The following is a 27316-nucleotide window of genomic DNA, read 5'->3' on the forward strand; positions in this document are numbered from 1 at the left end:
CCAGGCGCCAACCTCCGCTCATAAATCATGAACACAATGCGGAAGTGCAAAAAAGCTGTAATTCCGGACAAATTCCAGCAGGGGGCGATGATGCTGGTTTCAAAAAGAGCCCCGGTCTCATTGGAACCCATTCAAAAATACCGTTTTTCAGAGTGCAAATAAACATATAAAGCGCCTGGTTTCAGAACATGTTTTGGTCTCTATTACTAGTTTCTATAACCGTGCTGGCTTCACCAGACTCTGATTTTCACATAAATCATCTGTTGATTTTATATTACGAGTTAAAGTTTTGCATAAATAGCCCTATCACAGCACCTCCTCTCTCCATGTGATGCGGTCACGTAATGCGCTGGACCAATCACATTTACATCCGATTTCAAATATTCAATGTGGAGACGTCCTGCTGGACTCGCTTTTAGTCTTCAGAATGGTGGTTGAGAACTCTATGGGTGACGTGATGAAAGGTATGTCCATTATTTATTTACTGTCTATGGTTTAACCAGCTAGCTTAACTTTTGTTAGCAACTAACTTAACTTTGTTAGCGACCTAGCGTACCTGTGTTTAACCAACTAGCTCAACTTTGTTAGCGACTAGCTTAACTTTGTTAGCAACCGAGCTTACCTGTGTCTAACCAACTAGCTTAACTTTGTTAGCGACTTGCTTAAATTTTGGTAGCAACCCAGCTTACCTGTGTTTAACCAACTAGCTTAACTTGTGTTAGCGACCGAGCTTACCTGTTTAACCAGCTAGCTTAACTTGTGTTAGCCAATTAGGTCAACTTTGTTAGCGACCTAGCTTACCTGTGTTGAACCAGCTAGCTTAGCTTTTGTTCGGCTAGGTTGTTTTTGATTTGTGTGTGTGTGGTTGTTTCTGTGTGTGTGTGTGTGTGTGTGTGTGTGTGTGTGTGTGTGTGTGTGTGTGTGTGTGTGTGTGTGACTAGAATGATGATTGAATGTATTTTATTAAAGGTTCCATGCTGAGTGACTTGGTTTCTCTTGGTGTTACACAAACAACATTTGAAGCAACAACTTTTTAAAAATGTTCTTAAAAGAGTTGAATGTAAATTGTTGACTGTTGTTGTCGACTGGAGTCATTTCCAGCTAAAAGAATCAAACTTCCTGCCACTTGGTGACAGATGAAGATCCAAAAAGCCAAAACAATCAGTTCACTGTTCAAGAAAATCCACAAATCTTCACTCTGAAGGATCAAATGTACGGAGCCCCGGACATGACATGGTAAAAAAAATATTAAATTGTGGCCACGAATTACTAATTCGTTCCCACGAATTAATAAATCGTGTGCACGAAATACTAATTCGTTCCCTCGAAATAATTAAATCGTGCGCACGAATTACTAATTCGTTCCCACGAGACGCCGCAACAGTGAAGACAAATACCTTATCGAATAAATTTGATAGGAGACAAATGAAGGTTGTAGCGATTATGGTGACACTGTAGTAAATCCCAGTGGTGGTATTACGTTTTTTTTGTTGTTGTTGTTTTAGTAGTTGTTTTTTTTTTGTTTTTGTTTTTTTTTTAGCTATTTGTCTTCACTGTTGCTGCGTCTTGTAAATTGTAGACGGTCCCTGAAGCCCGCAGCACTACCGGGTGCTGATTGAAATCAATATTGTTTCTGCTGCTTGATAGACAGATATTTTTAATAAAAATGAACTTGTAGCATATCCTCCACCTCACAACGATGGGATGCAGGCGCTCATTGTATGTTACTGACATTTTGTTAAAGAGTTATTGAGACTGAAAGTCCATATCTGTCAATATGCTGCCAACTTTACTGAACTGTCCAGTATATGAATGATATAACTAATTCGTGGGAACGAATTAGTAATTCGTGCGCACGATTTAATTATTTCGAGGGAACGAATTAGTAATTCGTGCACATGATTTATTAATTCGAGGGAACGAATTAGTAATTCGTGGCCAGAATTAAATTTTTTTTTTTTTTACTATGTCATGTCCGGGGCTCCGTACAAATGTCAGAAAAGAATCATGAAAAAAGAAAGACTGATCAATCCAAACATGTGAAAGCTCATAATTTCCACTTCAAATCCCCCAAAGTGTGAAAAGCTGCAGCTTCCTGTGGTCCATGAAGAAGAACTTCCTGTTTGAGAAGCTTGAAAAATGAGTCCAACTATTAGAAAAGCATCAGTTGAGGAATCAGTGAAGGGGCTGATGGTTGCAGCCGCCATGTTTTTCTCCACTAACTCATCTATTTTCTGTCTCTCCACACTCGTCTCACATCCTTTTGTCCATGTAGAAAGTCTCTGAGAAGACGGCCGACCATCTGTTGGTTTCAATCTTCTTCCTGTCAGAAATCTCATCAATGTCTCAGCTCAGAAAATGTGGAGGCTCCTTTAGAAAACCACACAAGGAGATCTGATGGAGTCCTCTACTCAGGTTTCAGGAACTCTGCTGAGGATCCAGAACCATAAAGAAAAACTCCAGCGTGTAGCAGCTGAGTGAAGGAGGTCTGGACTCTGTGGAGGAGAGTCATTGTTTCAGAGACGCTGTAGAAAGACAGAATACCTGCTCTGTGATCCAGGTACACTCCCACTCTGGAGGACTGAGGACCTGAGACGGGAGTTCTGTTTTTGTTGTAATAAAAACTAAAACCGCCAAATATGTCACAATATAAAGCCCAAGATTTGTCATTAAATCCAAATCCACATTTCCTTCCGCTCCCTGCTCTGCTGATGTTCTTGTATGTGACTGCTACAATAACGTCTCCTCTCCTCTCCACCTCCCAGTAACTACGTCCAGTCAGACTCTCTCTGCTCAGAACCTGAAGATATACAGTGAATCTGTCTGGATGATCAGAATAAGGCTGAACTTCCTCTGTAAAAGTTACTTTTCTGTCTCCATCAGATAATTTCAGCTTTCTGTTCACAGAGTTTGGATCCAGAGTGATCTGCTGTGAATATTGTAAGAAGAATCCCCTGCTCTCTGGCTGTGGTTGGAGCAGTAGCAGCTCCTCTTCAGTCTCTCTCAGGATGTCCTGGAGTTTGTCTCTGCTCTCTGACACAGCTGCTGCCACATCCTCAAAGTATCTGAGAGGAGCAGTCTGGATGCTGGAGGAGTGTGTGGGCTCACTGAGTGCTGACACTGAGGTGTAGCTGTGGAGAAACTGGGTGTGGTCCTCTGTGTGTGCCAGCTGCTCCAGCTGGACGTCTTTCCTCTTCAGCTCAGCGATCTCCTGCTGCAGCTTCTCCTCAAGCTCTTTGAGTCCACTCACTGCAGTTTGCTGCTGGGATCTGAGCTGCCGCTTAACCTCACGGCTTCTTTTCTGGAGGAGACGGATCATCTGGGTGAAGCTCTCCTCGCTGTGCTCCACTGCTTCATCAGCAGAGACATTGATGGCCTCCATCTGCTGCTGAAGCAGCTTCACGTCTTTCTCTCGCTCCTGGATTCTCTGCTGGATGTTTAGTCGACTCCCCTCCAGCTCCTTCTGCTTCTGGCTCCTTTCTGCTGCAGCTGGGACTGTTTCATGGCCTCTGTGTTGCTCCATGGTGCAGAGGGAACAGATACACTGCTGATCAGTGCGACAGAAAATCTTCTTCACCTCATCGTGAAGCAAGCAGATCTTCTCCTGGAGCTTCTTGGAGGGCTCCACCAGCTGGTGTTTCTTCAATGGAGCTGCTTCGTAGTGACCTTGGAGGTGTTCCTCACAGTAAGAGGCCACACAGACCAGACAGGACTTGACGGATTTCAGCTTCCTCCCAGAGCAAACATCACAGGCCACATCTTCAGGTCCAGCAGAGCAGAGATCAGCTGCAGCAGCTTGGAGTCCAGTCTTCTTCAGATCCTCCACTAACTCTGCTAACACAATGTTTTTCTTCAGGTCAGGCCTCCTCCAGGACTTGTCCCCACACAGAGGACAGCTGTAGATTCCCTTGTTTTGCTCTTCATCCCAGTGTCTTTTAATACAGTTGCTGCAGTAGCTGTGTCCACAGGGAACCGTCACCGGATCCTTCAGGGGATCCAGACAGATGGAACAAGAGAACTTCAGTGGATCCAGCTGAGCTCCTCCCTGAGCCATTTCCTCCTCTCAACAACAGCCAGTGTTTGAAGAGTTTCTCTTCCTGCTCAGCAGCTTTGAAGCCCAACCCTCCTCTGGTTTCCTGCTCCTGTGAACGCTGGTCTGCCCTGGTTCTGCTGGTGAGCTGCTGCCCCCTGCAGCTCAGAGACGTCAGTGATCCCTCAGCTGTGAGATCTGTGAAAGAGGAGGAGGCAGTGACTCAGTGTGGAGAGAAGGGAGAGGACGTCACAGCTTGATTTCATTCAGGAAATCCAGCAGCTTCACTTCACCTTCCAGCCGTCGTTCAGCTGGAATGTCAAGCTTCAACTTCTGCTTCCCTGGTGAAACTAAAGTGGACTTTTTTGTATTCTCAGTTTATTCATGCTGTCAGTCGTATATTGAAAATGTACTTCCACAAATTGCACTTTTTGTAAATATACAGCAAGGATAATAACATTGGGGCGTCTGTGGGGAGAGCAGTCATCCTACAATGGAGAGGTTGTTGGTTTGATTCCTGTCTCCCCCTGTCTGCATGTTGCAACCCCCAGCTATGGGTAAAATAGCACCACTGCATTGTGGTCATCATGGGAGTGACAAAGACTAAGGGAGACTCCCCCTACAGAAAAATCCGTGGTAGAGCCCCGAAGACGGTTGGTTCTCACGTTGGGGCTCCTGCCAGCAACTCCTTTAGCCAAGTTGTTGCTAAGTGTATGGGCCTGTCCCTTCCGTTGGACACTACCAGCGAGGATGAGAAGGGGGACGTCCTGACTCGCCATCTCAGTTCCTTCAGAACTTCGCCCTGGCTTGTCCATGATCTCTCAACATCGATGGAGCCAACAATACTAACATTACGCTTTCACACTGACACTTTCAACACACTTTGAAATAATTAGGGACCGAGCCTGGACGGCAAGGTCTCTATTGTTCTTCGTCCGTTTCTTTTTCTTATCTTGGATATTACTACGCGTCCCGCGTTTTTGACCCCAAATTTGACCCCCTAAACATGCACGACAACTTACCAAATTTGGCACGCACATCATGACTGGCGAAAAATTTGATAAAATCCAAAAAATGAACACCATTGGCTCTCTAGCTCCACCTATAGCCCAAAAAAGGACTAAAACAGTTGCTACGGCCCACAGGAATGTCACAGAGAGAATAAACCAAAACTCACGAGTTTGTCTTATCGAGATCTACATTTCACGTGCTGACACCCCTGACCTAAATCCAACAGGAAGTCTACAATTTCCCTTTCAAAGTAAAATTTTGCTCAATATCAGTCCTCACGAAAAAATTATTTCCTCCGAGACCGTTTGTCATACAGACATAAGAGTCACGCGACATGATAGAGGACAAATTTCTCTACAAAAGTTGTGAACAACTTTGTCAAAAGTCTTACAGTGTGGATTTTATTAACGTTCAAATTTGGAAGTCTGAAATCCTGCCTTGCTCCTGCCCTCATCATATAATGGGGAAAAAAGGAAAAAATTTGCCTTTTTTCAGCACCTCAAACAAGCGTCGAGTGTGGCTAAAACATGACTCCTATCAACAAACTGAGCACACGTGAAGCCTCAGCAGGTCCTCCCGAACAAGATGATATAACATAAGTGGGGAAAATATCATGATATATGTACATTTTCACAGGAATGAAAAGGTGTGCGCTCTGCATTTTCTTTTTGCTCTCAGTTATAATGGAGCCGGATGGGGGGAAATCTTGTTCTTCTCACAAACTGAGGCCTCTACAGTCCAAACTAAAAGTCTGACTGCTCTGAAAGCCTCACCAACTGAAAGACAACTAAATTTCCTATCAAACGTGATTTTTTTTTTCAATTTTGCCAAACAGGAATGGAACAAGGAGCAGTTGTTTCCCAAACAGAGGCTTTTATTTTCTCCTCTCTCCACTCTAACTGAAATGACCATATATGGGCATACAGTGCAGTTACACAGCTGACAGCAGCTGTCAATCAAACTCTGACACTCAGTGCCTTCATTCAGTGACTCTTAAAAGCAGATTGGAGAAGCTAACAGCTCCGTGTTAGTGGATGGCTGATGCTAACAGTTACATGTTAGTGGATGGGACATGCGAACAACTCCATGTTAGTGGATGACAGATGCTAACAGCTATGTGTTAGTGGATGGGAGAAGCTAACAGCTGCATGTTAGTGGATGACAGATGCCAATATTGCCGATATTGGTCTCATTACATGAAGGCATGAGGAGATCATTGACTGGAACATAATTCGAAACGACACACAAATAACATAAATGAACTTATAATGGACATTCAAACAGAAGATCTAAACTAACACATGCAACCAATAATAAAAGAAAGTCACTTAAACACACATAATCACAGAAGACGGTCCCTAAAGTCCATGACAGTGCCTTCCAGGATGCCCCGCGGCATGCGACGAGTCATGGCGACCTCCAGGGTCGTTACAATAAATTCATGAAGACATTAAACTTCCGACTGATGCAGGAAGTCCTAAAAGAGAGATGGGGAAAGGAGAGCGAGCTCCACAGGAGAAGACGAGCCTTCATGAAGCAGACCTGGATGCTGGATGGACCCACAGATGACCCAGAGGGTAGAAGAGGGATTATTGGCTCAGCACATTTTCAAAGTCATTGTTGTTTTTCACTTACTTTCAACACCATTATCATTTTGTCTTATATTCTCTGGTCACTTATCAGATTAGGATTAGCAAAACTGTTGGCAGCTTCAAGGCACAAACCGTGATTCACAAGCTTTGTAAAAGACGTGAAGAAAAGGGAAAGTAACAGTCAGTTGAACCTGTGAACATTTTAGTGACATTATTTCAATAAAATAACAAGTATCATCAAAAACTAACCTTTACATTGCCATGAAATTTCAAATAGAAAAAAAATGAACAGAAATCGGTTAAATACAGTGAAATGCTGAAAGATAGAATATTTTCATCTAACAAGCTAAACTAAAAACCAAAAAGACAAAATACTCCTCACAGCACTCCTCCACACAGTTCATTACCCTGTTGATACAGAGATAATAATAGTAAACTTCATTTGTAAATTATATATACTGTGTAGTTCAGGGCTGTTTGTACAAGAATTTGAGTTCAAAGTGCTTTATTGAAAATGTAATTCTATTTAATTTTATGAGTAAAGTTCTAGTCTGTGTTCTCACTTTGGACATCGGTAGTTTTTTGGCTGCTTCAGCTAAAATGTAAACACTCAAAACAGAGATAGAAATCTGAAGAATTCACATCAGTTTGTCTGCTCTCCACCTGCTGAGTCACCGTGTGGCTCCACCCACTGCTGCTCTGAAGGGAGGGGGGAAGGAAATGTAGAAAGACAACTCACACACTCCCACACACACTGATTACTGTCAGCAGCAGCCGGCAGGCACAAAGTAAAATGTCCTCTGGAGTGTTCTAGTTCAATCATGTCATCATCCAATCAGTGAAAATGTGTGTAAATGTAGAGAATGAAGGAGGTGAAGTGAATCATTCAGTGGGTTCCTCTCTATATTTCTCAATCAGCACTAAAGTGGTTTCAGTCAGACTGCTCAGTCAGGTTCCACTCCCTTCATGATAAAGACTCTTCAACATACCTGCCAGCACTGGGCTGACACCAAGAGGGAGGATCTATGGTAGGGTTGCTGCCTTCCACTCACAGCAGCCCCACCCCGATGGAACAAACCACTTTTAATAGTCAGGAGGATGAACAACTTCCCCATACCTTTATCTGGGACTGGCTCCAACACCCTCCACCCTCAACAGGAAACAGTGGCTCACAAGATGGATGGATGGAATTTAAAAACATTGTTTTTCCTGATTGTCTGATGTTTTCACAAAACTCCGTATTTCACTTGAAACTGTTTCTGAAACACTTGAAAAACAGTCTTTTAGTGAGATTGGGAGCTGGAACAGCAGTGTTTGGTCTAAAGGTGAACCTGGCTCCAGAAATGAAGGAATCATCAACATAAAGTAACATGAACTTTGTCTCCATCATGATTAGTTTTTAATACAGACAGTATTTTTGAAGGTTTCCCATTAAATATGTGAAAGTATTCAACCTGGATCCTGACAGTTGCTGTAGGTTTGTATATAGTTTAATTAGCATGTAGTGAGTGTGATGAGCTTGAAGCTAAATCCACAACGCTCTTTTCTATGAAACTGAAGTTTACTGACTGATCTTACAGCGGGACAGGTCAAAGAATATTCTCTCTTACATAACAGTGTTTAAAGGGGCTGTATCATGATTTTATAGCCAGTCCAAACCCTAGTATAGCCATTAACATGGTAATAGTTTATTTTTGGCGCTAAGGAAAAGTCATTTTTTATGAAATAAAAGATTTTCTGGGGCTAATTCTGAAACCCGGAAGAGAAAACGCTCCGTTTCACTGAAAATCCCGTCTCTCCCCCTGTGGACTTTGACTGACAGCTACTTCAACCAATCAGCGCTTCAAAACAAACACTTCATGCGTTAGCTTCTCTAAGGGTTAGCTTTAGCCCTTTAGCTCTAGCTTCTCTAAGAGAGACAGATATGATACTATATGTCAAACCGAAAGATTTATGGCCCCCCAATAAACCCCTCCTCTTGCCATTTGTCCACCATTTGTCCAGCGTATGTCCACTGCGCATTTGTCCCCCCCCCCCCCCACTTCCTTCCGTCTGAGGTCTTTTGAAGTTTTTACGACGGGTTAGGTGTTGACACATCTGAAGGGATGAGTAGGAGCCAGACAGACGGTTAGAGGGGGGTGAATTTATATTGTACTTAGAGATGGCGGAGAAACGTGTCATGAAGAGGTTATATTACAAGCCGAGTCATCCTGGTAGTTTCGGTGGGGTAGAGCGGCTTCATAAAGCGGTTCAAGATGAGACTGGAAAGAAAGTTAGGGTGGAAGATGTGAAAGACTTTTTATCATCTCAAGACACCTATACTCTGCATAAACCGGCTAGGGTACATTTTCCAAGGAACAGAGTTTTTGTCACAAGACCTCTCAAACAATTTCAGGCAGACCTTTGCGATATGCGCGCATTAGCGGATGAAAATGATGGGTATAGTTATTTACTCACAGTCATCGATGTGTTTTCGAAATTAGCGTACGTGCGAGCTTTGAGAATGAAGACTGCGGCTGAGGTGGTGTCTGCCTTTGAATCCGTCTTTCGCGAGAGCAAGACGCCTGAAAAACTACAGACTGATGCAGGAAGAGAATTTTTCAATAAAAGTTTCAAGATTCTGATGAGGAAACACAACATCATACATTTTGCCACAGCCAGTGATCTAAAAGCCTCCGTGGTTGAAAGATTTAACCGAACGTTAAAGACCAGAATGTGGAGATATTTCACTGCTAAGAACACTAGACGGTACGTGGAAGTCCTACCAGACTTAGTAAAAAGCTATAATAACACTTACCACAGCAGTATAAAAATGCGTCCGGTTGATGTGACTAAGGAAAATACCCGCCGTTTGTTTCACAATTTGTACGGTACGCCGACACCACCAGACAAGAGCAAACAAAAATTAAAGGTAGGATTTAAGGTGGGCGATGTTGTCAGAATATCCAAGTTGCGAGGGGTCTTCGATAAAAAATACGAACAGAGTTTCACGGACGAAGTTTTTACGGTGTCAGAATGCATTCCACGTACTCCGACGGTATATAAACTCGAAGATTATGACGGCGAAGTGATTGAAGGTTCATTCTATGAGCAGGAGCTTCAGAAAGTGGATATGGCTGGAGACAGGACATATCACGTAGAAGAAATTCGGAATAAACGTACCGAGAGAGGGGAAAAGCAGGTCTTGGTGCGGTGGAAAAACTGGCCTGAAAAATTCAACAGCTGGGTGAAGGCCGCAGATTTAAAAGATATATAAAAACCTCAACCGCTTACACAGACCATCATTCCATCATGTACGGTTCGAGGGATAAGGGGTTTTACATCACTCTACCCTCCAACGCAAGCTTGGAAGTTTTCAAAGATAATAAGAGTGACAGTTTCCGTGTAGATTTAGCACAACACATTGACTTAATAGGAGAATGGGAGGTCGCTTTAACAGAGATTTCCTATCCACACACATGGTATAACGTACCTCATGAGAAGGCTTACTTTGACTGGAGGCGGAAGCCTCGAGAACCTGGGACAGAGAGCAAAGTTTCTCGTCATTATTTTCAGGGAGGACATTTCAACAGCGTACACCCATTAAAGTTGGAGCTGGAAGCCCAATTTAAAAAAGTCTATGTCGATATTGTTCCCGTATTTAATCACAACCTAAAGAAATTTGATTTCCTGGCAAGTGGTAAAATCCATGTATGTTTCTACCCACCTTTGGCGTACATGATCGGACTCAAAGCCGGAGAATGGTTCAATTTTGAGGAGAAGACAGCTCCCTATCCCGTAGATTTAAGGGCTGGTTTTTATCATCTTTACTGTTACAGCGATGTGGTTCGCCCGCAGTTGGTAGGGGACGTTTACGCTCCGCTTTTGAGAAGCGTTGAGATCCAGGGTACATTCGGAGAGTTTGTCACACAGCTCTTCAACCTCGCCTATTATTTACCAGTGGCCAAGCAGCATATTGAAAATATCGAGGTCCAGATAAAAACGGATCAGAACAAACCAGCAAACTTCAGCTTTGGTAAATCTATTGTTACGCTTCACTTCAGACCCACAACCTGAAAACCAGTCTATATAACTCTTCAACCCGCAAAGATATCGCTCAGTACCAGACATCCTACGAGGGTAACTGTTCGTTGTGAGGTGTTGCTCTGATTTTTTTTTATTATAAAACTGTATCAAGGGAAAAAAAAAAAAAAAAATGACACGGTTATACTCTAAACCTGACATTTACAGGTTTGTGAATTATTATGAAAATCAGGTGGGAGGAGATTTACCAGGATTTAATGGAGCCCCTATGATGTACGGTAGAGGGATAGGGTCTATGTTTTCAAAATTATTTCGTTTTGTACACCTCTGTTCAAGAGAGGATTCGCCATTGCGAGGCCTCATTTAAAATCGGCGGCGAAAAACATTGCTTCTGATGTTGTCGGACACGTCGTGAGACGCGTGACTCAGAACCAGGAACCGGAGGCAGAGGATCAGGCAGGATCGGGACTCATGCTTCTGGCACGCAGACCTGGAAAACGACTGCCGGGGCGTCGTTTAGCAACGCATAAAAAGCGGAAGACAAAAGGGAGCAAGAAATCAGTGCAGAGAAGAGCTCCAAAGAGAAGGAGGTCCAACGACATATTCTCCTAACCATGGCTCTTTTGCATACAAAATCACAAGAATGCACCATGTCAGAGCTGGACTTATTCGGTGCTCCGGCTACAGTTTTCTATCGAGCAGAGTCAGTATCTGGAGGTTATGCCAATATCTGCGCTGACAGATGGTGGTCCCGTTGAATTTTTTATCCCTGGCGATGGGGATTTGGATCTCGCCAACACCCTCCTTCATCTACGATTGCAGATTGTTAACGGGGACGGGACAAATCTGGCTCGGGGTGTGGGTGTCGGGGTGATTAACTACCCCGTCAACACCATCTTCTCACAGGTGGATGTGACCCTGGGTGACAGACTCATTTCTCAATCCAGCGCTACTCATCCGTACAGAGCCATCATCGAAACCCTGCTGAACTTTTCAGACGCATCTCTGAAAAGCCAGTTCACAGCAGGTCTCTTTTACAAAGATACTTCTAGGGCTATGAATTCTATCAACATCGGAGCTGACGGTCCCAACAGAGGTCTGGTCGAGAGGGCGAAATTTAGTACAGCTTCTAGCGAGTTTCACGTGATGGGCCCTCTACACGCCGACATTTTCTTTTGCGAACGGCTGTTATTAAACAGCGTAGACATACAGATCAAGCTGACCAGAGGCAGTGATGCGTTCTGTTTAATGGCTCCGAACAATTCTGATTTCAAATTAAAAATACTAGGCACCTCTCTGTTTGTGAAAAAGGTCACAGTCTCCCCAGCAGTGCGTCTGGGACATGCAGCGGCCCTGATGAAAGGTAACGCGCTCTACCCGATATCCAGAATCAATGTGAAAACTTACTCGATTCCACAAAACTCGAGAGTATGCAATCAGGAGAATCTTTTCCTAGGCACGATGCCTAAATACGTGGTTCTAGGGTTGGTCAACCATAACGCATTTACTGGGCGGAGGGACATGTGCCCATTCGATTTTCAACATTGCGATGTGGAATATCTAGCTCTCTGTCAGGACGGGAGACAGATCACTTTCCAGCCACGATTTGACCAAAGCATTTCGGTCAGAGAGTTTACAATCTGTACACCGCCACCGGGAGACACCTGAAAGATTTACCTCTATGCATCGACAGGGACGATTTTGAAAACGGCTATAGCTTATTTGTTTTTAATCTAAACCCTGACGAGGACGTGGAAGCTCTGAACCCCATTTCAAGTGGGACTTTAAGACTGGAGATGAGATTCAGGGTCCCCTTACCGCATACAGCGACTCTGGTGGTTTACGCAGCGTACGATACTATCCTCGAGATCAATTCGAAACGACAGGTGCTGGTGGATTATTACTGAATAAAAGGATGAACACGGCTGAACTGGAAATACTCATGAACCATCTGTTGGGTGACACGTTCTGCGGTGTCTGGGCTTCGGATGAATTACAGAACCATCACCCGTCAAAGCTACCAGCGTATTATATCGTAAACACCCACCCTCACTATCTACCCGGTGAACACTGGTTAGCAATCACGCTGGAAGAAGGAGGGGTTTCCACCTATTTCGACTTCTTCGGATTAAGTCCTGACAACCATTATTATCCGAAAAGCATCCTTCGTTTTCTGGAAAATTATGGTGGGACGAGAAACATCATTTATCACAACCGTCAACTCCAACACGAGCTGTCTACCGTCTGCGGGCATCACTGTGTCTTTTACCTGTGTCATAGAGCTAGTGGTTTGTCTTACAAACAAGTGCTAGCTCGCTACACAAACAGTGTGATACATAATGATGTTTTGGTGAGAAAGTTTGTTATGAAATTTCAATGATGCATCACTGCTTCTCCGTCTTCTCCACATCAACTCGCATGTACGTTACAAATGTTTAGAGATTGTTATAAAATATGAAATGTATTGTTTTGCTTTTGTGAAAAAAAATAATCAGACTCTGTATCTCATTCATTTTTACTTTATTCACGTCAATAAAATTCTAAAAGACAAAAAGAAAAAAAAAAACTCTGGTAGTGGTGTTATTTAAATCACGGTGTGAAGTCGATCCACGGAATATTTCTCTTCATAGACTTTTTCTTCTTCTTCTTCTTTCTCATCTCGGTACTCGGTGAGGATTGTGAAGATAGCATGTCATCATAGTCTGTATGCGTCTGGTTTTTGAGAACTCTAAAGTGCTCACGAGCGAAAGGGTTAGACACCGCGCTCTCAGGGACATTCAGCTCAGATAATGTCTCAAGAAACAGCTTCCACCCTCTTGGCTGTGACTTTGGGGGTTTCTTATACGCAGCTGTTAAGTTTTTCACCAGATCAATCACATGAGAACCCTTTAACGGTTTACCTCTATAGATAAACTCTCCTCTGGAACTCCAGCCGCTGTCGGTCTCCGATAACTTATTTAAAACATATTCTGCATTTTTGCGATCACGGGTAGGTAGGTTTGTTAATATCTCCTGCATTCCCTCTCGCTTCTCCTCCTCCTCCTCTTCTGATCTTTTCAGCTCCTTAGCTTGTCTGTCAGATCCCTCCTCAGGAAGCAGCGTTAGAGTCAGAGAATGGAGTTCATTTTCTCCCTGTCTGACCAGGTTAAGGTAACGCTGCAACAGAGTATTGTACTTTTTCATTTTTTCAGAGGCGCCAAGTCCTCTTTCTTGTAATATTTGCCTCATTTTGAAATCCAAGTCTTGTTCCGCATTCTGCCGCATGCTGCTGCTGCTGCCGGGAGATGCATTTGCATCAGACGCGGTTGAAGCTGTGTGAATCAGGCGGTTTAGTTGATGAGGTGACACGAGATACATTTTCTGCATTTTCAATTGTGTTTATTGATCAAGCCTCCTATCAAGTTTCCCAGGAGAGGAATGGCTGTTGTTAGTAGAGGTAGAAGAAAACCACCTGTTTGCAAAACACTACGTTTCCGCTTTAGACTGATCTTTCTATCAGCCAGTTGTCTGAGCAAGTTTTTATGTCTCTGGAGTTTTTTAAATTGACAGCTAGAGAGAGGAATGTTCCCTTTTAACAGATCGAGAGCGATTTCGGCCAAAGACTGAAGGAGATCCGCCGGACAGTCCTTTAAAATATCCTTCCGCTTCTTAGGCGTGGCATAATACAGAGCTTTCAGAAAGAGAGCGTTCCTTTTTAATCGTGCTGACATGTCGTCTTATTTGTTTTTTGGAATATAAACCGCAGGCCACTGGTTAGGCAGTACACCCGTCCTAAGTCTGTACTGTTCTGGACAGCTGTGTGTCATGTCGACGATTAAATACCCCTGAGGGTCCTTTGTAGCATCGTCAAAACTCGCCAGGAAAAACGCTTTTTGTGATGGAAAGATCTGATGAGCTAATGTTTTCATCCGAAGCTTGTCACGCGGGTTCTTGAATAAGACAAAATAGTTTGAATTAAGACTGATTGTACGTGAGTATTTACCCTGATGAAACACATTTTGTGTCAGCATGAATACGGACATCTGTTTGTGGTGTCTGTACTGAGTAAAAATCCGCATCAGGATGATCTGAAGCCTGGAAAACCACATCATCTAGTACCACCAGATGTTGCTTATCAGGAGGAAACAGGGTCTCATCTTCGAATGATTCAGGCAATCCTTTCACAAACGTTATGTTTTTATTGGTCTTCTGCAGCTCGGCATACAAAGGTTGAAACGAAGTATAAATCCAAACAATATTATCCGGTTTTCGGTCCATTACATTTTCACAATCCTGCAAAACACTTTTTACAAAAAATGACTTCCCAGAGCCGCTCGGGCCTGCGATTAAACATGAAAAAGGCGCACAAAATCTAGGATCAAAATCAATTTCCTCCATCGCGGTAAAGTCTGACATTTCATTAAAAAAAAAAAAAAAAAAAAAAAAAATCATCAACAACAGCAACGAGATCAGGTTATTTACTAATAACCGAACGGTACCGAAGTGCCATCATGGGAGAGCTTCCGTTTGTCGTAAACGATGCGAAGCTTTTTTGTGAATGAAGAATTTTTCAGCAGAAACCCCCTTTTGTCTCTGATGATGTTTTGCTGAGGAATGTCAATCGAATCACTCCTTTGGATTCTGAGATAGCCCTCCACCAGCTCCCTCGCGCTGTCAAAGCTGACTTTGTCAGAAAAGTCTCGAGTCTGAGTAATCCCTTTCACTCTCATCACCACCTTTTTAGCATTTTTTGTCTGATACGCATAAGTCTTGGGACCTGCCGCCACAAATTCAGAAATGGTGTCACCCGAGAGTTCATCCGTTAAATCCCCCAGATAATTACCCAACTCAAGAGGCGTGTCACCATCCTTCAGGAGGTAAACTATGCTGTCAGTGTCTGTATAGAGCACCTTCTCCTGCAATCTCTCCAGATAACTGTAAAGCTTCAAGCGTCCGTAAGCTGTGGTGAAAGCAGCGACAAATACATTATAGGTTCTCCCGGGTGGAACAACACACCTCTCGTTGTAATTCCACTGAACCAAAGCAGCGTCGTTGTTCAGAAAAGAAAAGTACTTGATCTGATACTTTCCTGAAAACAGATAACTGAAGAACTGTGCAGGATCAGACACGATCGAGGTCTGTTTTAGATTAGGCCTCTCTGCCATCTTTCCCCAGAAGCAGGTCAGAGCCAGTTTGCAGACAGAGCGAAGTGCCGGGTTAAACCGGATTCTGTCCGCATCGAGCTGAATGCCTTGTTCCAGTTTGTACTGCTGTATGTATCTGTCCCTGCTTTCCTGATCCACCGCATCTGCCGGGTAGCCTGACGCTTCCTGTTTCCCCTTCAGAAAAGTGTGCACGTATCCTACAAAAACAGAGTCGCTACGCTTGCTAAAGTGCCAAACTTCGATGATTTTTGCAACTTTGTACCCGAGCTCCAGAGCTTTGTTGAATTCGGGAGTGACCCACACCCCCGTCAATGCACAGGCGTTTTCATCATGATTGCATAAGGTCATTTGGTTATTTATCTCAGCACAGGTGCGACAGAGAGTGAACAGCAGTTTACCTCTGGAAGATTTGTAAGGTAACACCGGGTGGGAGAGACCCTGCGGGGGGTTGACGACGGCTCGAATTAACCCAAAGTAGTTTTGAGGGTCGTCAAAATCTTTATGAATTACGGTGGGATGGCCTAAAGGATAAGCGCAACTGCTGTTTACGTACGGATATAATGAAGTTACATCCACGTAATGCACAGATTCGCCAGCACCCGCTGTGTACCACAGCCGCAGCGCACTCGTACGGCCTCCGTACAGAGCCTGTCTGGGGGAGAGAGGTTCGGGAGGGTCAAATTCCTTCAGAAACTCGCCTACTCGCGGATCTGATTTTTTCATCTCCAGCCACTCGTGTTCCCAGATCACACAGGTCTGTAGACCGTAGACGGATCTCAGCCGATGTAATTTTTCCTCTGAAGCTGTGTACAGCTCTTCAAAGGGCTTCCCAGTCAGAGGGCATGTTTCATGCGGCTGAAAACAAATCGGACAGCCGTGGAAAAAACAACCCTGGAACTCAAAAACCCATTCCACATCATCGATTGTTGCAAACCCGTCAACAAAGTAAGGACCTATTTGCGTCTCGCCTCTGTTTAGAGCATGCTGGATGAAAACACCCCGGCTGTGTGACACATATTCCAACCACTGGATAGAAGCGTGAGAGTAACTTTTGACCTGACGACGGTAATCATCAGGAGGAGGAATGGCGAGTGTGCGAGGACGTAGAAAGTTTGTGAGAAAAACTTTCATACAGGCTGAGGATATAGTTATCCGACTGAACGGGTCAACTTTTGTCTCATTCAGAAACTGATTTCTGAATCTAACGCACCCTTCAAAGAGAATCTGGACATCGTTTTTGCAGTAAAACAAAGCTTCCTTCTCAAAGTCGAATACACCGCGAGAGACCGAATCATACCACCCCTGAAATTTCACCTGTTCGGGGCACGACATACGCTCAAAACCATAATCAGTAGGTGGGGGGTACGGTCCCGTGTATTTCAGACTCCCTGCGGAGCTGAACTTGTGAGGGAAAAAGCCTTTCGACTGATCCTCGAACCCCATTGCTTTCGGCATATCAGAGAGACGCATGCTGAGGAAAGAGAGAGAGTCGATGAATTTTAGGTTATAGTCCGACTCACTGAGCTTCAGAATTTTACCACCCATCATAATAAGAGAGGGTTCAATACCTAATTTAACCATGGTGTTAACAATCAGGTAGCTATCGAATCCTTTCGAATTATGCGCAATGAAGATCGAGTCTTTGTAGCGAGGTTTTCTGAAATGAGCGATGAATTTTTCCACGCAGTCAACACCGCTCAAGGTTTTTGTACAGACCAGATATGGTCTATGCACACCTGTCTGATCAACAAATGTCTCAAAGTCATAAAAAATCAACTTCTCCGAGTGTTTCTCGTCTACGTTTAAAGGCTGCATGTAACAGAGGTGACGATCCTGATTACCAGCGGTTTCTGACTCATCTGCGAGGCTCTCACCACAAGTTTTACACCGTCTCTTTATACACACATGCTCTCTGTTCTCCCCGGTCAATCTTTTCTTGTATGTAGAGTTACATTTAAGACATTTCTTGTAAATATCGCAGTTACTAGCATACGTCTCACCACGGATTCTCTCTCTCAGCTCGTTATGCTTGTCGAAACACTCTGACGAACGACAGGTTCTGTTACAACGATCACAGGTCACAGGGCTCCACACCCTCTGTTTACAGTCAGGGTCATTACATACAGGACAGTAACCACCACAGCTGTGTGTATGAGGGTTATTGTATCCTTGAAAACAGAAACTGCAAACATATCGGACACCAAGGAACCCTTTGAGGTTTTTAATCCCCGAGAAGTGGTTTTCAGCTAAGTACAAGAAAATTGGGCGAGATCGGTCACTGAAAGCTGTCTCAAATTTCGAGAGGGCTCTATTTTCACGATTTCTCATGAATATGACTATTTTCCGTTATAAGAGCTCCTCAAATTTAGGGACGTCAGTGAAGGAGACTTCAGTCTGACTGGTCAAGCCTGCCTGATGCTGTAACCAACTTCCTCTTTCTTCAGCCTGTGAATCATTTAATTTGGGATCTGTTAAATGTGCCAGACAAATGGAGAAACAGAGCTTATCGGTCCTATTACAGACGATGTAGAGGTGACGCCTCTTACGCTGTAACACCTCATGTTCAAGAGTGCATTCTAATTTTCTTTTAACTCGGCCTCACGAGTCACGTACAACCTGTACAACGTATTCCAGTCCTGCGTCAGCAGCAACATCTGTATTTGACTGAACCATTTGATCGAGTAAGTTTTCAAATGTGGGGAGAATGTTATCACCATGCTGGTCAACAGTGAAAGAAACGTGCTCTTGCACATTCTCACCGACAATTTCCAATTGAACCAGGTCATTACGGTTAGATTCCGACCTGGTTCTCTCTGCAAGATGTTTGATGACTCTCATAACATTCTCGTAAAACTCTGCTAGATCTGGTACATTCTGTGTATCTGGAAGGTTTAACGTCTGTCTTATCTCAACATTATTAAATCGATCACGCAAAATTCTTGATGCTGAAGCATCATTTTGCAAATCTGAATTGGAGCAAGATGGTTCTGAGTGGGGTAGACTGGGAGGAGGAGGAGGAGGAGGAGGAAGAGGAAGAGGAAGAGGAGGTGGAGGAGGAAGAGGAGGAGGAGGAGGAGGAGGGAGGAGGAGGAGGAGGGGAGGAGGAGGAGGAGGAGGAGGAGGAAGAGGAGGAGGAGGTTCATGACTGACACTGGGGTATGATGCTGACGAATCGGAATGGTAACCAGACCCAGATTGAAATGCACTCGGTGATAAATTCACATCGTTTATTATGAATGATTCAGGATCTCTAACCAAGCACTCTAACAGAAAGTTTAAGTCTAAAATGCGCGCCATGGGGTTTTAATTTTCTGAAATCACACTGCTCGGGGATTTTCAATAATTTATTTTGGAATGTCGTGCTTTACTGCTTCAGGGTGTTTTTTTTTTTTTTTTTTTTTTTTTTTTAACAGGACAAGGCTTGCTCTAAGCGCTCATCCATGAGCTGTTGCAGATCACCGTACTGAAGATATGCTATCCCACCGCGCATGAAGCTCCAGTTCAGAACGTCGGCAGCAACTGCTTTGGCCTTCCGAAGCGCCGGGTCGAAAGCAGCATTTCTAACGATGCCGAGAAGAGTCCGGTCTTCTCCCAACTCCGTATCTCGAACAAAAAAATCTAAAAAAAAAAATGAGGATAGAGAAAAAAGTCATGTATAGCATATATATTTTCCAATTATGTACAGAACACTTAGTGAGAACAAAATAAAGTACTTACCATTCACATAATGGATGTCCGCACCATCCTGATGTGGTGGTGGTGGTACCTCAGCCGGGCCTTTAAATGAAAAGAAAAAAAAAATTGAATACATACAATACATGTTATAAATATAAAGTTTTTCTCCACATCTCAGTCGTAAAACCTACCCCTCAGATCATCGTCAGTCTCGCTGTCATGTCCAGGATCAGCCTCAGGCTCAGACACAGTTTCAGGGTCGTGATCAGCGATCGGTGTAGGTGGTGTTCTTGGAACGAGAGCTGAAAAAATAAATAAATAAACAAATAAATAAAATTAATCAACGGATCATTTAAGACTGAGTAAATAAATAAACAAGGAATATAGAAAGAATAAAATACATGCCTCTGAGCTCCTGGATTGTAGTAGGAGGATCGGTCTGCGTAGGCCCTTAAAATACAGGAATAATTTAAGACAAGGTTACATACATGCATGACATTATTATTTTATCCCAACATCAATATTTTAAAAACATCTTACCAGTGAGATCGACCACCTCGCTTGTATTGATAGCGGTTTCTACTCGACCAGGTGCAAACAGGAGATCTTTAATATGAAGACGATCGTCATAAGTTTTATTTTTTATTTTAAACAAACTTAATAAGCTTTAAAAAAAAAAAAAAGACTTACCGGAAGTACAGACGTTGTTGAGGTCTCCCGAGACTTGAGTGTGATCAATGTCGTCGAAACGGCTCAGAGCTAGGAGACATCAGATAATTACTTTAAAAAAAATAATCATATATATATACATATATATATATATATATATATATATATATATATATATATATATACTCATATGTACAACCAGATATGAATCAGATCAGGTAAACCTACCCCGGGAAAAGCGAGCTCTTACTGCAGAACCAGAAGTCCCCGGAGTGTCTTCTCGATTCGGAGGAAAAACTGGAAATTTAAATAAAACAGAGATAGTGAGACCTCCATAATGTCTTGAGATCTCTGAAGATTTAAAAACAAAAAAAAAATTACCCCTGGTACGGAGAGAGGATAACTCTTCTAGAGAATCCGTGATAATTGACCTATTTCTTGTCAGATTCTGATGGCCTGTGTTTGAAGGTCCTGGGACTTCACTGGCCGTTGAGGTCAGATTCCGAGTCTGATTATCGAGCCTATCCAGCTCATCTGTCAATTGTAAAAACAGAACAAAACAAACCTCGCGTGATCCCATAGACGATTATTCTCAATTAAATACAGGATTGATTTAACAGTTTACCAAAATCATCCCGGGTCAGGTTAAAGTCTTCCTCTTCTTCTTCTTCAACTTAAAAAAAAAAAAAAACTTAGTTAAAAACAGGGGTAAAACTTGTTTCAAAAAAGAAATCCTTTTTGTTTGGTCAAATAACATGAAATTTAAAAACCATGGTACTTACATCGAGAATGGGTCGTCGCCTCTGTGGATGATGATGATTCACCGAAGAAATTAGTTTTGTCTAGAAAAATATATTAAATGCACTTTGTTTTCTCGCTCTCACACTTTTTCAAAGAGAAAATAATTTTCCAGTCCATTCGTCCTACCGGCCATCTTGCGGTGTTATTGACGGGGTGTTTGGTTTTTTTCTCAAGCAGTGATCTTCTTCCTCTCTCTCCTTCCTCACTCTGCCTGTTGCAAGCTGAAGTGACTGTCACTTATATCCGAGCTAGCTAGCTATTTTGCATTTGTTTTTGATGGTTTTTATGGCTTTTGATCCATCCAATAAGATCACAGGATCTGCATGAGGTGTGAGAGAGGTTGGGTCATGGAGGAAGTGAATATTCTTTCTGAGGGGAAGTGTAGTAGGGTGTGAAGAGAAGCCCAAAGATTCTTTAAACCACCGCATTTTCAGAGTTCATCAAATCTTTTTTCTTTTTTCTTCTTCTTGATCTGATAGCTGTTTTTTTTTTTTTTTTTTAAACTCTTGTTGTTTTTAAACTCACCCTTTAACATTTGATCAGACTCGTACGAATTAAAATTAGACCGGCTTTACTCTTTGTGAGAAACTGATCACGGATCAAACAATAGAAGATAGAAGAAAGATAGACTTATTCCATGGTGGTGATAGAAATTCTTCTTTGATAGGATCCACCGATAAAATACAATTACACAAACATAATAAGACGCATGCTCACTGGGTGAAGAGATGTTGAGAGAACAATAGCTGATGAAATAAATATGTAGAACTCTCTGTCTTATTTTTCTTTTGTTCAGGAGGAATAAAAGATTTTTTATGGGGTTGTGGTACTTTGTAACGTCTTCCTGAATGTGACTGTTGAAATAGTGGAAAAGAAAAGTAGAGGACGAAAACTTAAAGATCTTATTTTTGTCCTTCGGGCAAAGGTATCATAGTTTTGACCTGCTCACAATCAATTTTCATCTAAGAATAGCATATAAATATTGTATCTGAGCTATATAAACTTTTTTTTTTTTTAAATTTCTATCAGAAATGTTCATAAGACAACTTTCAATGCTGTTCCCATAATCTACTCTCAGACGTCCCCTGCTCGTATGCTATCTGATAAAAGCTTTGAAGTAGACCTTTTGAACTAGATTACCCCCGTTTTATGATCCCTTCTTTTTTCTTCACCTATGGAGGATGCCTGACTTCCTCAGATCAGAACCCACCCCGCTCCCATCCTCGCACCCAGACATCTCACTCGGATGTGACTTCCTTCTACTTCCTTAAATCAAGCACATCCTATGCGTCTCTGTATGGTGAGGTCTTGTTTTCTATCCAGAATCTGCAGCGGTAGCGAGCTTCAAACACTCACACCCTTACAGTAGGGTCGTAAATGATCAAACAGTCAGACAGACGGAGGGGGAAGACTTCAGTATTTTTAAATAGTATTTTTATTATTCGAGGCATAGTTTAATCAGAAATACTTCTACAAGAGTGAAATCAATCGCTACTGACTAGTAATAATACGGTTGTATCATCACCAACACATTACGTAGAATAGAACAATCCAAATTCATCTGCAAAGCAGAATGAAGTCTGTCCACTTCATCTGAAGGACTGAGACCGAGCCCGCATTGAATGGATAGTGAGACGGCATCGACAAACAGCGTGTACAAAGATATTATATGGTACTTAGTTGTAGAAAGAGAATCTTTAGACAATTCGTGTACAATTTTCTCAAGTACAGAGGACAGACTGGATTCGGAAGCACTCGTTATAGTGTTTTGCACCATAACCCACCATGCTGCATCTCCCCGACACGACCGGACTTGAGCATGAATTTTTTCCATGCGTTGAATTTCAGCATCGGTAATCATACTGTATGCACAACCCAGGACTCTCTTACAGATAACATTGGTTAGAAGTCTCTTCAACTGAGAAATAACATCATCTAGCTCTATAGTTTGACTTAACAAATTCCCCATCTTTCCTCCTCCTTCTTTTTTCTTCTTCTTCTTGTTTTTCACTCACTCTTCCAGCAGTCACTCACAGCAGAGAGTTGAGTCGTAAAAGTCGCAGATCAGCTCTGCCACTCTCCGAACAGATTTGAGCTCAAAGATCAGGGTTTCCACGATCGCTCTGATTCTCTCCTCGTCGGAACGGATTTTCCTGAGAATCAACAGCTTTTGTATGGATGGGATCAGCTTGGGTGTGAAAAGTCTGGCCATCAACCGATCGTAATGCTCCGAAAAATAGCCATCTGTCTCAACATCAAGACACGGATGATGCTTCTGACTGGGGTGATTGGTTCTGCACCCGTAACAGGTCTCCTTCTGGTATCTGCCTATCACCAGGTTCAGCAGGTGAAGCAAACCCAGTTTCACTGTACCGATCAGACCAGCTGAGATCCAGCCGTCGACATCATCCTCTCCAGATTCTCCAGCACTTGGCGATGGAGGCCCTGCACCTCCCCCGGGTTTGACCAAGACCGGGGCAGCCTCCTCCTCCCCCTCCTCCGCTTGCACAGGAGCGGCCTTGCCCGCCTGCACCAGACTGCGCTGATGAAGAGTTTCAAAATCACAATTGCAGGCCAGCTCCTCGTTGTTGAAGCCGGTTGTCGGGTGAGAACAGGGAGACAACGAAGATGATGATGATGATGATGAAACAGCTTCCTCGTGGCTGAGGGCATGAGGACAGTCGCACGTCAGCTCATCCTCGTTCAGGACAGAGGATGGTCCGTACGCAGAGATATTCGAGTCCTGAGAGCATGATAACAACGATGGAGAAAACGCTTGAAAGTCTTCTTGTTCTTCTTCCTGGCTGAGGGTTTCAGAAAATAAAGGCAGAGAGTCCTCACTCAGCAGATCAGGGTACCCCGGATGAGGACGCTTGAACCCGGCAGAAAATCTCCTATTGCTGTACTTCTGCATGGCTGAAGTCGAGAGAGAGCTCCTTTTTATATGTCGAGGAAGAAAAAAATAACAGATGTACTGACGCCACAACTTCTCCCACCTCTCAATAAATAGTCCTCGACGACATGTACGAGGCAGAAGGCATGGTTTAAAACGCAAGTGTTCTTCTCACGCTAACCACGTCTCTCCAATCACGTGAGTTGTGAAACAGAGTGGTTATTTTTCCACCATTTTCTTTCATCTTCTCTACCATTGCATCAAATGGTAAGTCAAGAATCTTTCTGTATACTCCGCACTCACTGTTAAAGGTTTCCAAAACAAAACTATCTGTCGGCCATTCGTCGTTTGTCGATTGCATGCTCGCACGGAAAAACCACCGACCGCATGCCACTGTTTTAGTCTGCCATACAGCACAGAATCTCATCTTTCGCTGATCAATTTGTGAATCAGGAGACTGTGTTAAGCGGGCACAGTCTCCTGAATCTTTATCCCTCGTGCACCAGCTGTGATACCTGTCAAGCAGCATCATCAGAACACCCCAATCATTCGATGAGACAGCTGTCTGAGATGAAAAAGGCCCAAATTTCTCATTGCCGTCCAACTGATAAAGACAGAGTTCGCCAATGTCATATTTGAAGAAAAATCCCCAGCTACCTCCAACGCCGTATGAGGATAGAGACCATTCCTCATGTAACGATCCTTCCGGGGGCATCTGAGTCTGGTAAAGGTATATAACGCTCTTTTTCGGCGTAGTGCCCAACATTGAAAATTCATTAAAAATCGTGACAGGAGTTTCGCTGATGAGAGATTCCAGCTGCATCTTTATGACATGTTTCTCCGCCATCTCTAAGTACAATATAAATTCACCCCCCTCTAACCGTCTGTCTGGCTCCTACTCATCCCTTCAGATGTGTCAACACCTAACCTGTCGTAAAAACTTCAAAAGACCTCAGACGGAAGGAAGTGGGGGGGGGGGGGACAAATGCGCAGTGGACATACGCTGGACACATGGTGGACAAATGGCAAGGGGAGGGGTTTATTGGGGGGCCATAAATCTTTCGGTTTGACATATAGTATCATATCTGTCTCTCTTCTCTACACACAAAGACACGTGAAAACGTCTTTTCCTGTGAGAAACTCACCAAGCGCAGACCCTTCAGACCCTCCAGACCCTTCAGACTCTTCAGACTCTTGCTCTTGCTTGATTGTTGCTTTCAGACGATGGTTAAAGTTTATCTGCGTAATCTCCGCTACGCGCAGTGATGTCGTCACTTCCGGTTTAGCCACCGGAATTCACCCAAAAAAATTGGAAAACAAAAAGCGGCAACGTCCGTTTCACGACCGAGGGCCTGCAGGGTCAGGGGAGAGGGGCGGTGTCAGGGGAGGAGGGGCGGGGTCAGGGGAAGAGAGGCGGGGTCAGGGAGAGGGGCGGGGTCAGGGGAGCTCTGCTGCTAGTGACGTCACTGGAACAGACAGTTTTCACGGGTGGGGAGGGGCTGCCTCTCTGAGCAGGAGGAAAGCAAGAAAAGCTCAAACACACAGGCACGAAGGAAAAACCCGCTTTGTGGGTGTTTTTGATGAGTAAATAACTTTATAGCAAGGTTGAAACATACAAAAAGTGAATTTTGCATGATACAGCCCCTTTAATGCTGCTTTATGAAGCTTCAGAACTGACTGAGGCTGTAACCATGGCAACATTACAGCAAATCAACAATCCAACCTGAAGAAGACACAGCTGACAGACTGCTCCCCCCCCTCCTCTGACACACACACTTCCTGGTCCCGCCCCCTGCTCCCTCCCAGCCACTCACGCTAGACGACATTAACAGGTGTCATTCTGGGCTCCTTCTTCTTCTTTGGGGCTTTTCAGCAGCTTGCGTCTCTTGCACTAGCGCCATCTGGTGGCTGTGGTACACACCACACCGCCAGGCTCCTGACTACGGTGGCCATGAGCTCCAGACATCAGGAATACTGGATTATAAGGCCCACTTTTGAGAAAATTAAAGGATTTTCAGTATGACGTACAGCTGAAAATTACAGTGAAATGACATAAAGCCAAAAGAGTCACATTTTCCCAAATTTTCCCAAAAGAGCTGCAAAAAAAATTAAGATATCTAAAAAAATAAAAATGGCAGCAACTACTTTAACTAAAGTTAAAATAGTTAAGATGGAATAAACTTCACAAAAAGTAGCTAAAATAGTAAAATCAGCAACAAAGAAAAAAATTATAAAGTAACACATCTCTCAGAAAAGTTTCAATAAAACTAATAAGTGGTTGAATATATTATACATCAATAAATGTAATGAATTCAGCCAAAGATATAGTTTTGTCAGAATAGAACATCTGATATAAACTTCATGAGCCACGTTTTCTTTCTTTTAAATGTCAGTCATGTTCCAGATGGGTTTTATATGGAGACAATAAGAGAAAAGGAGAGTCTTTTACATCTAAATGCTACAGATTAATCAACTAATAATCCCATCAGTGGACTTCCTGTTTGAATCCACAGAGATGTGAAAACTCAGCTGTTAGCTAATGCTAGCTACTGTGGACACAAAGGAAGCAGTAAGTCAGTAAAGTAGCTGCTGTGTTTCTTGTAATGTCCCTCAGTGTGTCCTGTCCTCATCAAGCTCCCTCAGCTGTTTGATTGGAGTGTTAGCATTAGTTTCTACTCACAGCAGTAGAAATCCTGAGCAGACGTCCAGCCTCTCTTTCCCTCTGCTTCACTTCTGGAGAAGTCACACTCATTTATCTGCTCTCCAGTGGAGAGTCTCCACCTGCTGAGTCACCATGTGGCTCCACCCACTGCTGCTCTGAAGGGAGGGGGGGAGGAAATGTAGAGAGAGAACTCACCATGATTGGTGTCAGCAGCAACTGGCAGGCACAAAGTAAAATGTCTGCTGGAATGTTCTAGTTCAAACAATCATTCATTCAATAAAAATGTGTGTAAATGTAGAGAATGAAGGAGGTGAAGTGAATCATTCAGTGGGTTCCTCTCTATATTTCTCAATCAGCACTAAAGTGGTTTCAGTCTGACTGGTCAGTCAGGTTCCACTCCCTTCATGATAAAGACTCTTCAACATACCTGCCAGCACTGGGCTGAGACCAAAGGCTCTAATTTGACGGCGCAACTTGGCAATGATCACCGGCGGAGGCAGCGCATTCCTATTTTCGACAGGCGCAGAAGAGGGTTTCTGGCCGGTCCGCTCATTGCGCCGAGATGGGCGTGGCGGCGCACCAGGGGGAGGGGTCGACAGAATCAGCTGGGCGCAGTGAGAGTTTAGTGCAGAAGGTGTGAGCAGGCTGGGGAGCGGAGGATCTGATGACACTGACAGCTTGTCAGTGTCATGAAAGATACACAGAATCACTCATGAAGCACATAATTGTTTTTATTATCTTCTTTAGCACTAGAACAGCCAAAATGCTCTGACAGACCGTTTGGGTTTTTGGAATTCAAATAAATCTGTGAAAAAT

At 43.4% G+C, this 27316-nt stretch overlaps 2 protein-coding genes across 3 annotated transcripts; both read right to left on the reverse strand.

Moving 5' to 3' along the window:
- Positions 1-1919: 1919 nt before the first annotated feature.
- Positions 1920-26579, reverse strand: LOC115408987 (tripartite motif-containing protein 16-like). Of its 2 annotated transcripts, none has more exons than XM_030119942.1 (2): positions 26519-26579; positions 1920-4228 (listed from the first exon to the last, which is right to left on the reverse strand). In XM_030119942.1, exon 2 carries the CDS (start codon positions 4052-4054, stop codon positions 2408-2410), a length of 1647 nt encoding a protein of 548 aa, XP_029975802.1. In that variant the 5' UTR covers positions 4055-4228; positions 26519-26579; the 3' UTR covers positions 1920-2407. The 2 variants fall into 2 exon arrangements, with proteins under 2 accessions (XP_029975802.1, XP_029975803.1); XM_030119943.1 differs by lacking the exon at positions 26519-26579 and adding an exon at positions 4324-4371.
- On the reverse strand, positions 14820-19779 carry LOC115408984 (uncharacterized). The gene is made up of 3 exons (XM_030119931.1): positions 19667-19779; positions 19518-19577; positions 14820-19418 (listed from the first exon to the last, which is right to left on the reverse strand). The coding sequence occupies exon 3, from the start codon at positions 18126-18128 to the stop codon at positions 15117-15119; it is 3012 nt and encodes a 1003-aa protein (XP_029975791.1). The 5' UTR covers positions 18129-19418; positions 19518-19577; positions 19667-19779; the 3' UTR covers positions 14820-15116.
- Positions 26580-27316: the final 737 nt, after the last annotated feature.

The sequence above is a fragment of the Salarias fasciatus genome, chromosome 22, assembly GCF_902148845.1.
Source record: "Salarias fasciatus chromosome 22, fSalaFa1.1, whole genome shotgun sequence".
Classification (NCBI taxonomy): Eukaryota; Metazoa; Chordata; class Actinopteri; order Blenniiformes; family Blenniidae; genus Salarias; species Salarias fasciatus.

Coding starts and splice junctions, on each gene's coding strand:
- LOC115408987 (XM_030119942.1), bottom strand. CDS start 4,054: ATGGCTCAGGGAGGAGCTCAGCTGGATCCACTGAAGTTCTCTTGTTCC.
- LOC115408984 (XM_030119931.1), bottom strand. CDS start 18,128: ATGAGAAATCGTGAAAATAGAGCCCTCTCGAAATTTGAGACAGCTTTC.